This window comes from Anolis sagrei, chromosome 4 (genome assembly GCF_037176765.1).
Source record: "Anolis sagrei isolate rAnoSag1 chromosome 4, rAnoSag1.mat, whole genome shotgun sequence".
Classification (NCBI taxonomy): Eukaryota; Metazoa; Chordata; class Lepidosauria; order Squamata; family Dactyloidae; genus Anolis; species Anolis sagrei.
This window is the reverse complement of record NC_090024.1, coordinates 225939633-225951541: the sequence shown is the minus strand read 5'-3', so window position 1 is coordinate 225951541 and position 11909 is coordinate 225939633. Positions and strand designations below refer to the sequence as shown.

Sequence of the window (11909 nt, the reverse complement as noted above, 5' to 3'; positions counted from 1 at the left end):
CTGGATGGCCCATGAGGTCTCTTCCAAGTCTTTGATTCTATGATTCTATGATCTGTCGGGAGTGCTTTAATGATGTCTTTTTTCAGGGCAAGAAGTGGGTGGCCCTTGGGGTGGCTTCCAACTCAGGGTTTCCATGCTACTTCGAAACAGTTCTTCTTTCGCAGTTTCCATTATTCCCCTACTCTGAAAAGGTTAATAGGGCTGGCTGTTGTGTTTTCATCGCAATCTCATGGACCTATTGGGTTAGGATTTAGGACCTAAACCTCCTGAGACTCAGGCGCAGGCAACCAAAACAGACCGAGAAAGGCTTCCTGGAGGCAAAAGCTTCCTCTTTCCGAGTCTTGGAGGGAAAAAAAAGTTCTGCTTCGGGAGGCTTGCGAGGAGTTGCTCATCCCAGGCGGGTTTCTGAAGGCAAAGAGAGGAGGCTGTGCCAAGTTGGGGGGCGCGGGTGGGGGGGGGGGGAGAGGGAGAGATGGGCTGGGCGGGCTCCCGTGTGCCATGACGCTGGGCGGTGGGACCGTGGCGAAGCGCGAGGGCACTCCTCCTCCTCTTCTTCCTCCTTCTCCTCCGCCTCTTTTGCGAGGAAGCCTCCTGGCCAAGGAAGCCCACGCGTGGCCAGTCGGGAAGGCGAGCCGGTGCCGAGAAGAAGACCACTGGAAGCCCTCCTCTCTGTTTTTTGCGGGACTAGATAACACCAGCCGGGCTCGGGCGATGGAGCGAGTGGCAGCGGCGTCCACTGAGTCCGCTGCTCTTCCCTTCCCTCTCTCAGTGTCTCCCTTTCATCAATAATTCACCCCCATTCTGGTCTTTTTTGGATGTGGAGCGCGGAGCTCGGAGGGAGAAGAGCAAGGCGCGGGGAGGATCTTTCCAAGAGCTTTCTTGCAACACAAGGACGGACTTTGCGACTCCTGGAGATGCTGGGAAGGAGCCTGGGAAGAAGCGGCTCCTGCCGGTAGAAAGGAAGGTCTCGGAGTGCGGGGGGCGAGGGAGAGAGTTGGGCCCCCTCGTGTTGGCTGGCTGGGCAGCGTCGGGGAAGGCGAAGGAGGCGGGGAGAGCGAGCGCGCGTCGTCGGGGCGCTGCCGGTCCAGCTCGCCCTCCCGCCCGCTGTCCTTGGTGCTGAACCATGGGCCTCCCCAGCAGGGCGCTGTCCATGGTGCCCACCGTCCTCTTAGCCTTGACGCTGCCCGCCTTCCCCGCCTGGGCGCAGAACGACACCGAGCCCATCGTCCTGGAAGGGAAATGCCTGGTGGTTTGCGACTCCAACCCCACCAGCGATGCCAAGGGATCGTCCTCCTCGCCCCTGGGGATCTCCGTGCGGGCGGCCAATTCCAAGGTGGCCTTCTCCGCCGTCAGGAGTACCAACCACGAACCGTCGGAGATGAGTAACAAAACCAGGATCATCTACTTCGATCAGGTAAACAAAGGAAGGATAACTTCTGGGTTGTTGTAGGTTTTTTCGGGCTATATGGCCATGTTCTAGAGGCTAACTTCCTTTTTTGTCCATGTTTTGACTTTAATGTTTAAGTGCATACTTAGTCAAAAGGGAACTTTGAAGATGATTTTGTGTGTGTCACACTCCAAGGCAACATATTCCACTCTCAAACAGCTCGAACACAGACTAGAATGGTACTATTATTTCCTCTGATCTACACACTATATTCATATTGATGCAGCCTAGATAAATACATACTTGGTCAAAAGGGAACTTTGGGGATGATGTGTGTGTGTGTGTGTGTGTGTGTCACACTCCAAGGCAACATATTCAACTCTCAAACAGCTCCAACACTGACTAGAATGGTACTATTATTTCCTCTGATCTACACACTATATTCATATTGATGCAGCCTAGATAAATGCATACTCGGTCAAAAGGAAACTTTGAGGATGATTTGTGTGTGTGTGTGTGTGTCACACTCCAAGGCAACATATTCCACTCTCAAGCAGCTCCAACACAGACTAGAATAGTACTATTATCTTCCCTGATCTACACACTATATTCATATTGATGGAGCCTAGATAAATACATACTTGGTGAAAAGGGAACTTTGAGGATGATTTTGTGTGTGTATGTGTGTGTGTGTCACACTCCAAGGCAACATATTCCACTCTCAAACAGTTCCAACACAGACTAGAATAGTACTATTATCTTCCCTGATCCACACACTATATTCATATTGATGCAGCCTAGATTTTTTTTTCATGTCAGGAGTGACTTGAAAAACAGCAAGTTGCTTCTAGTGTGAGAGAATTGGCCATCTGCAAGGACGTTGCTCAGGGGACACCTGCATGTTTTGATTTTTGTACCATCCTTATGGGAGGCTTCTCTCATGTCCCCACATGGGGAGTTGGAGCTGACAGAGGGAGCTCATCCACAGATTCAAACATATGATCTGTCAATCTTCAGTCCTGCCAGCACAAGGGTTTAACCCATTGCACCACCGGGGGCATCCGTTTGATGATGATGATGGTGATGGATAGATATCATTGTTCTTATTATCATCATTTTAGATTCCCTAGAGTGACACTGTAGGGAGGATGGTGGTGGAGAAATCAGGGAAATAGGCATGGATCAACAAGTGGGAGCTGATCTGTGAACTCCTTCCTGCTGCTGTGAAAGAAAGCAAAAGGGTGAAACTTACAAAGCAGTGGTAGAAAGTGGGTTGCTTTGAGTTTTCTGGGCTGTATGGTTTGGGATGTCTCAGAAGCATTCTCTCCTGACATGAGAGATGCAATCATAATTTGTCGATTTTGAGATCAAATTGCGTCTCCTCCCTGGATGACCAGCCAAGAGGAACAGGGATAAAGAAGGCAGGTTGTGTTTTGCTGTGAGATTTCCAGGCTGTATGGCCATGTTCCAGAAGCATTCTCTCCTGACATTTCACCCACATCTATGGCAGGTGTCCTCAGAGGTTGAGGGGGTCTATTGGAAACTAAGTAAGTCAGGTTTATGTATCTGTGGAATGTCCAGGGTGGGAGAAAGAACTCTTGTCTGCTAGAGAAAGTCTTGCTTGATGGACTCATTTGTAAAAAGCCCAGCTTTCTTTTGTCTTTTTTGAGAAGTTTAAGATCCACCTGACTTTACTTCATTTCACAGACATGGAAAGTCCTGGGGCAGAATTAATCATAAGCTTGTAAGTGTAACCAGAAGCCAGTGGATGACGGCTTTGTTCAAAAATTCCAGACTTCCAAAAATTAGGCTATCAGTATTTAAAAACTCTAAAATCATAGCAGTAAATAAAGTACAACACTCAAAAACAGGGGATTTCCAGGCAAGAAACAATCAGGGACAACTAATCAGCCCCCCAACAAAGAATTCCTCCAGACATTAAGAAGCCAGACCTTGAAACTGCTAGGCCATTAAATGCTAATCAAGGTAGTCAGTTGCAACATTCACACCTACCTCAAACAGATAAGAGTTTTCTCTCCCACCCTGGACATTCCACAGATAAATAATCCCCATTTTCCCAGTTTCCAACAGACATCACAATTTCTCAGGATGCTTGCCATAGATGTTGGTGAAACATCAGGAAAGAATGCTTCTGGAATGTGGCCATGCAGCCCAGAAAACTCATAACAACCCAGCCATGAAAGCCTTTGACAGTATATCCAAACTTGTTGTTCTTATAATGTATTGATTTTGATCCCTACTCTTCCACCCTGTATTAAAAGCTCCTTCCACACAGTTGTATAAAAACTCACATTATCTGCTTTGAACTGGGATAGATGGCAGTGTGGACTCAGATAGCCCAGTTCAAAGCAGATACTGTGGGGTTTTCTGCCTTGGTATTCTATTATATGGCTGTCTGGAAGGTCCCTCCGACTCACTGTATGTAATGTAAGTTTCAACAGTTAGATTTTTACAAATGGCTCCCGCAATTAGTCCACGTTCTAATGATTTTTAATCAATTTCATGCTGTCTGAGGCTAATGAAGGATGATGCAGCTCATTTGAACATAATTGGAATCTGTGGCAGCAGAAGAACATAGAAGTTACATTGTTTCTTTGCCCTTTTAGCCTGCACTTGAGAATATTTACCCACCCAGACATTAATCCCTTGAGTTCAAGTGAGTGTTACTTATTAAATGGGTGTGTAAAGGATTGCGTCCTTCAGAGATGATTTCTCATTTCTGTAGGGAAATAGTTTAATGTTTCAACCTGTGTTGGAGATCAGGGCATAATGTGTGCTGATAATTCCAAACTCCCTCGAAGATTTCCATTTAGTTTGCATTTATTTCCCTTTAGTCTTCAGTTATTTTTTGTCATTCTATAAGATGTTCATATTCATAAATGGGATTAGGAGCATCTCAACGTTCACGATCTACTTATTCTAGTGCTGTCATAATGGCAAAAATAAGATGTGAGTATAGTGTGGATATAATTAGCAAAGAAAGCCAGGTTAATACTAACTCAAAAGGGAGTTTCGTGTGAAAGATAAATCACACCTGAGTAACATCACTGCAGAATTTTTCTGTATGGGAAAGATTTCTCACATCCCTGTGAAATATTTAATTTTATCCAAACCTATGATAAATCTATGGATAAAAAAGATATGATTTATTTTCTCACTAAAATAAGACAGTTTGCTGTCATTTAAAATAAATCTTTGGTAAATATGAGTGATTTCTTTTACAGTAGGAGACATAAAATACACTCCATCTAGTGTGCAAGCCTGTAACTTTAGAAAAATGCAATATACTTCAATGGGAATTTAAGGTGTGCATGCAAGCCTTTCTCACTGAAATGTAGGGAATCTCTGAAGGTATATATTTGGCTGGATTGGATCCATATGTAGCAGCATGGGGTAAGTGGTGAAAGTGGAAAGAGAGAGGTGCTGCAATTGTCTTGTGTCAGCTCCAGTTTGCAATAGATGTATCTACTTGGGAATTGTGTATTACTCTGCCATCAGCTATTTTCTCTCATCACTCCTCCTTATTACACATAACAGCAGGTAGAAGAGCCTGCTTTTGCAAATATTATCCCGTTGGTTTAATTAAACTCTAGAAGTTACTATTTAGTCTTTGAAAGCATATTTTTGGGAAGGATGATAGATCTTCAACATATCCTTTGTGACTACAAAGACTTCTGGGAATCTTGTAGCTCACTCAGCCACACTATCATTAACCTTTTCAAGAAGGCAGGAGACAGGTGGATGTGTAAGAGACTTGGACATGGTTGAAACGTCAGACAGCTGAGGAAAGAGTGCAAGACATAATACAAGCCCCCCCTTCAAGCACAGATTACAAGTCCTTAATATTAAAAAATGCGTGTTTTCTCCCACCAGCTGTGCATCCCCCAAAATGACACATAACTAATTGCTTCTCTTCCTACTACTTCCTTAATGTCCTTTGTTGCTGTGAGAGACTACCCACTCATCTGCATTCATATATCTTGTCTTCACACTCATTCCATTCTGAAAAAGGCTTGCCAGCACACACTACTTCCTTCAGGTAAAAGATATTGCTTTCTGCCACTGACATAAAAACGGAGGCCAGTCTCCACATGAACAGATCTTTGGATTGAAATCCTATTGAATTTCTCAGTTAGCTTGCATTAATAACTGTGCCTTATAGTGTACCCCTATGCATGCCTACTCAGAAGTAAGAGCTACTCAGACTCTCTGATTAAGTGAGTTTATATAGGACTGTTGTCTAAAACAGCTTGCCGGTGAAAACATGCAATTGAGATTAGGATTTACATTGTATGGTGACAACAGTGCAGCGTAAATGAAATATGAGCTGCCTCCCAAGAATGATCAAGCTAGGACTCCTGCAAGTATTCCCTCTGGACTTCTCCAGATTACAAAATCTGATGAAACTTCCTTGGACTGGGTCATATCAATGGACCTTCCAGCATGGCATGTTCTCTAGAGAATAAGAGCAGCTTTCAAGGCATGTTACCTTTCTATTTTCCACATATGATCTTGTATCGATTGGGCCTTAGACCCAGGCACAAACCTTGATTAATATTATAATTGAATCAATGTATTCTGTGGTTGGCCAGGAGAAAAAATATAGTATTGTAGATTAAATATTATTTTAATTAATTATTTAATTAAACATTTTCCCATGTCCTAGTGGATTTTTGTGAAAACGTGACATGGCAATTCACTGAATGAAACTCTAAAACTGATTATAAGATACAATCAAAGAAAAATAGAATGCAATTGTAAAGTCATGCAAAAACGCAATAAAAAGGAAAGGATTACACTAAATTCAAGTACTTTGTATCCAAGCATTATCACCCTGTATTGCAGATAGGAAGGACCATTTTGCCTGGCCTCATCTTGTGGGCTTGCAGCAGAGGTGAGATCAGAACCAAGCATGGGCTTCCGAGTTGTTTCTGGACAAAGATATCTTGCTGTTCTGAAATATTATACTGATATTTCACATTTACAACATAATTCTATACATGTCCACTTAGAAGTAGACCCCATTACATTCAAGGGGATTTACTTCCAGGTTAGTGGAAAATAGGATTGCATTTTTGACCAAAGAAACAACAGAAGCAGATGAGAAGAAGGGAAGAGACAGAATTAGGAAGAAATCAACTCATTCATGCATGTATGCGTTCATTTAGAATACTCCAATTAGCAACTACAACAGTGAATTACAAATAGTTAATTTGATAGGTCCTCAGGCTTGCAATCTAAATAAAAGTACACACAAGAAAAGAGAATGGCCTTGGCTGAGGGGATTAAGTCCAGCATATACTCCCAGGTCTTTTCTCCCTCTAAGGCAGTGGTTCTCAACCTGCGGGCCTTCAACTCCCAGAAGCTGGTAAACTGGCTGGGATTTCTGGGAGTTGTTGGCCAAAACATCTGGGGATCCACAGGTTGAGAACCACTGCTCTAAGTTCTGGGCAGTGGCAGTCTGGATGGAAATAAGGCCTTGCATCTACTTCTGGAACTAGGTATAATGCAGCTATGTCCCCACCTCTTCTTCTCAGCCTCTAAGGCCACAGAAGATCCAGCTGGAATGGATGTAGGGTTTTTCACCTGCATCTTTGTTAATGATGAAGAGATGCCTATCTCTTCTTCTCCCCCTCTGAGGCTAGGGAAATGACAGCAGGGATGGATGAAGAACCTTTCAACTGTTTCCAGGCCTAGGCATGATGAAGCTGTTCCTACTTCTTTTTCTTAACCTTCCAAGGCCACGGGAGATCCAGTTGTGATGGAAACATGGACTGTCATCATTTTCTGGCTTGGGCATGATGGAACTACCTGCTTCTTCTGTCCTAAATGTGAGCAAAACTAGCTATATATGTAGTCTGCTGTAATTTCAGCATTCATTGTCAGATAAGTGGTTAAGCCATAAGAACCATGGAAAATATTTAAAAAGAAAAAGAAAAAAGGAATATAGGTGACATTACTTAGGAATTCAAGAAAAAGATTTCAATCATTATGATACTTTTATTTGGTTCATTTATGGAAGACCTTTCCAAAACTTACAAACCATCCACCCACCCACACAGATCATCTGTCTAGGATGGGTGATGGCAATACTAGACATATAGACTGTCAGAATAACCATATTAAAGAATGAAGAGATCAAAGTCTGCAGGTTGGCAAGTGGTAGCTAAGTGCGATAAGGACCATGTTTCCCTTTGATCACTGTGTAGAACAAAATTCAGCTGAAAACAGGTAAGAATATTGTTTAGCCCATGTTTTGGCAAGAACTGTCCATTTTTTAAAAGCTTTTGCCATAAAATCATTATAAAGAATTTTAGATGTTTTAAAGAAAAGTCCAATGTGGAGGAAAACGTCATTCGGAGATTTGTTCCAGTTAGAATTCATGCATACATTAAGCCACATTTCTGGTACTGAATTAAGATTGCTGTGTCTTATTACCTGACAGCTTTTCATCTTGAACATCTACTTGACAGGCAGGTAACCTCATAACTCTCTTCATAGTGGAAAAAAAATGACCCTATTGAGTTTGGCCAGTGTAGTTTGGGGAGAATTTTGTTCAGCCTGATGAAAATTTACCATAATTCACATATTTCTTCATTAAAAAAAGAAATAATAATCTATGATTGATTATAGAAAATTAAATGTCCCAAAATCAAAGCAAAGTAAACCTGCTAGCTTGTATATCACCTAAAGAATTTAGCAGAATATTAATTAGGGGGAATTTTTATCACTCCTTTTGCTTTGAATTAAAAGAAACCATTAACAAAATGTGAAGAAAGGTTCTCTCACAAAAGAAGATATGTCAGTGTACATACAATTAATGACTTAGCTTTATTTGTCTGACTTTTTAAAGAAAGGCTGTTAGTTGTGCAAAGATTTTAAACAAAGATGGTTATCAAAAATATAAAAAACAGAAAGGAGACTAGATTCTAAGGTTCTGAAATTGGGGCAGAAAAAGAGGGATAGATGACCACTATCTCTGCTGGGTGAGGGATTCTGGAAGTTTTCGTCAAAAAAGCTCTAGCAATAGGGCATGAATTTACATTTTCACTTAGGTACATCTTCAGTTAGGAATTAAAATTTTAAGATTTGTATCAATGGGACTAAAGAAGGTGGCTTTTTGCTAGATGTCTTTATAGTAAGGCCATATAAGATGCCAGATTCCAAATGCTGATGGGGTGAATTGAATCCTTTAAATGAATCTGAAAACAGGGCCTTATTTTAGGATAATTTTGTTCTAACCAAAAAAGGACAGGTCAATTTGTATTTTGCAACATAAGAATTCCAAAGAACAGAGGGGAATCGTTTCTGCTTCTCCCTACTTTTCATTAAAGGCCCAGTAAGGGCCGCTACTTTTCATTAAGGGGTTCTCCTTTTTTTTATTCTTAGGCTGAGTCCCAAATCATCTTATTGAAACAACATTAAAGATCCCAAGCTACTCAGGGGTTAATGCATTTTTAATTCTATTTCCCTAAACATATTGGACACATTCAACCATGAGTCAGTAAAGTAACTTGACTAAGAAGGATGCATTGATCAGGGGATATGGAAACACAAGTCAGAAAAAAAGCTATAGTCAATTGTGGGAGCCATTTTTCATTCTCTCTGTGGTAGAGAGATGCTGTGTCAGATACACTCTAGGAGATTGGTGTTCAACCTGAGTAATACAGAGTGGATGAGGTAATAGGGGAAATGCAAACCAAAATAGGTAAGCCTGTGGATACTTGATTTCGGTAAGGCCTTTGACAAGGTTCCCCATGATCTTATTTCAAGCAAATTAGTCAAATGTGGGCTAGATAAATACTACTGTTAGGTGGATCTGTAATTGATTAAGCGACTGAACCCAAAGGGTGTTCACCAATGGTTCATCTTCATCCTGGAAAGAAGTGACTAGTGGAGTGCCACAGGTTTCGGTCCTGGGCCCAGTTCTGTTCAACATCTTTATTAATGACTTGGATGAAGGTTTAAAGAGCATGCTTATCAAGTTTGCAGATGACACCATATTAGGGTGGATAGCTCATACTCCAGAAGACAGGATCCAAATTCAAAATGACCTTAGCAAATTACAGAGCTGGGCCAAAACCAACAAAATGAATTTTAACAAGGACAAATTTAAAATGCTACACTTAGGCATAAAAAAAATTAAATGCAAAGATTTAGGATGGGTGACGCCTGGCTCAGCAACAGTCCATGTGAAAAGGATCTTGGTGTCTTCATGGACAACAAGTTGGACATGAACATCTCACCTGGAATACTGTGTCTAATTCTGGGCACCACAATTTAAGGGTGACATTGACAAGCTGGAAGGTGTCCAGAGGAGAGCTTGGACTAGATGGTTCATGTGGTCTCTTCCAACTCTGTGATTTTATGGGCCTACAATTGTAGTCAGATGGATGGATGGCATCCTTGAAGTGACTGGACTGACCTTGAAGGAGTTGGGGGTGGTAACGGCCGACAGGGAGCTCTGGCATAGGCTGGTCCATGAGGTCACGAAGAGTCGGAGACGACTGAACGAATGAACAACAACAATAATTGTAGTAGTATTTCAGAGACTGAGATAATGCCATTGGTAGTATAAGCTTTAATTGACTACTCTACTGCATACAGTTATATGTCAAGCTAGGGGAAAGGCTCTTCTAGCATCAATTAGAAGGCCACTTTTAGAGAGGTGAGTATAAAACCCAAAAGGTCTGTATTCTTCATAGATTCTACATCAAGCATAAACTAAGGCTTCTATTTCAAGGGACTACAGCAGAGAATTCAAATTGCCTCACAAAACTGGAGATCCCAGGATTCCATAGAAGGAGGTCATGGCTGCTAAAATTCTCCAGTGTGGAAATACACCACATCATAAGAAAAACAGACTTTCATTTGTGGACAAAACAGCACAGGAAGGCAATGAAGGAAGATAATGTTCCCTACATTAAGTAGAACCCAAACAATTAGGGATTTAAAAATCAAAAGCAATTCCCTACATGGGGTAGATATGCTTGAGACCCATAGAAATCAATAGACTTGATTGTCCAGTTAAAGAATGCAGAAACAAGTCATTTATTCCAAAGTATACTTCCACTTGAAATCAATGAGGCTAATTTTTAAGGGCTGTGTTTAGGACTGAGGAATAAATTCAATCTCAATCAATAGTGCTTAAACAAGCCTGACCTTCTGTGTATTGTACCCATTTGTTATAACAACAAACCAGCCTAGTATGTGGGATTCCCAAAGTAAGCTGTAGGAAAGCCAGGATACATGTCTGAAAGAGACAATGAAGAATTTACATTGCCCCGCCCCCCAGAGGATAATGGTTCACTTCGACTCAAAAGATTCCTTTGCTTGTTTCATGGAGATGTCACAAAATGTACAAATCAGTTTTCCCATCCATTTTGATAGAAAGGACAGGTCCTTTCATAAATGCAGAGCTATCCCCTTCATGAGAAACCACTTCTAACTGGAGGTTTAGAATAAATATATTTCTCATTACACTCGCAGGAAACTACTTGATTAGAGCACTCGTGGTAAAAGAAATACTCACATGATGCACATGTAGCACTATATACAGAGTGGGAAATGACCATGCAGCTAGTGTGGTATTGTAGTCAGAATGATGGACAAGGACTTGGGAGATCTAGGTTCAATCTATCCCATGGTCATGAAGCTTCCTTTGGATGAGCCACTATCTCTCAGCCTGATCCACTTCTCAGGGTTGTTTTGAGGATGCAAGAAGACCACAAACCATCTCCTTGGAAGGTACAAATATAACAAATTCCATCAACAATAATGCACATACAACTGGAATCATGTCTCTGAGGCTGCACTCCTGTTTCCTTGTAGATGTATAAGTGCAAAGAAATGAAGGTTGGCAGGTGAAATATGGATTAAGACTCCTGTAGTTTTAATGACTGTGTAAAAGAGGCAATATGAGCATGTTTTCTTTGTCACACAAGCTGCACTCATTGAATTTCCCCTTTCTTCTTGTCATGTTCCTTCAAGTCAGACTGCGAGTTATGACATAATGTTTTTTTGGCAAGATTTGTTAAGAGATGGTATGCCATTGCCATTCTGTAAGGCTACACAACTTTACAAGGGCCCTGTTCCTTATTTCACTTGGCTACCAGAGCTGAAGTGCACATACCGGCTGTGTAAACATTATGGGATCTACCAATACACATTTATTGGTCTGATACATATGTGATTATGGTATGTGTTTATGTTTAGTGGTGAATGTGCAGACAGAAGACTAGTGCTTTTGTTTACTTTGGGATCCATCTGATTTAGATCTGTGCTTCATGGACAATACATTTTGCTATCTAGTAAATGTGTCACATATGAAGATCTGTGGTTTGTGATTTTTCAGTTGCGTGCTTTACCCCAGCCTGCATATTTGAACCATTTTTTGAGATATGACCCAGCATTGCCAGAGGCATTGCGTTGCTTCACTGCAGTACTGGTGTAACATCACACCTTTGCGTTGCTGACAGATTTGCTGATGCAGTCTGTGGTG

General features: G+C 41.6%; 1 protein-coding gene across 1 annotated transcript in view; it reads left to right on the top strand.

Moving 5' to 3' along the window:
• Nucleotides 1-495: 495 nt before the first annotated feature.
• The window catches only part of CBLN4 (cerebellin 4 precursor), a 29021-nt gene continuing 17607 nt past the window's right edge, over nucleotides 496-11909 (top strand). The window contains exon 1 of the mRNA XM_060772079.2: nucleotides 496-1414. Within this exon, the coding sequence (XP_060628062.1) occupies nucleotides 1124-1414 (291 nt within the window). The 5' untranslated portion in view covers nucleotides 496-1123. The remainder of the gene's footprint in view (nucleotides 1415-11909) is intronic.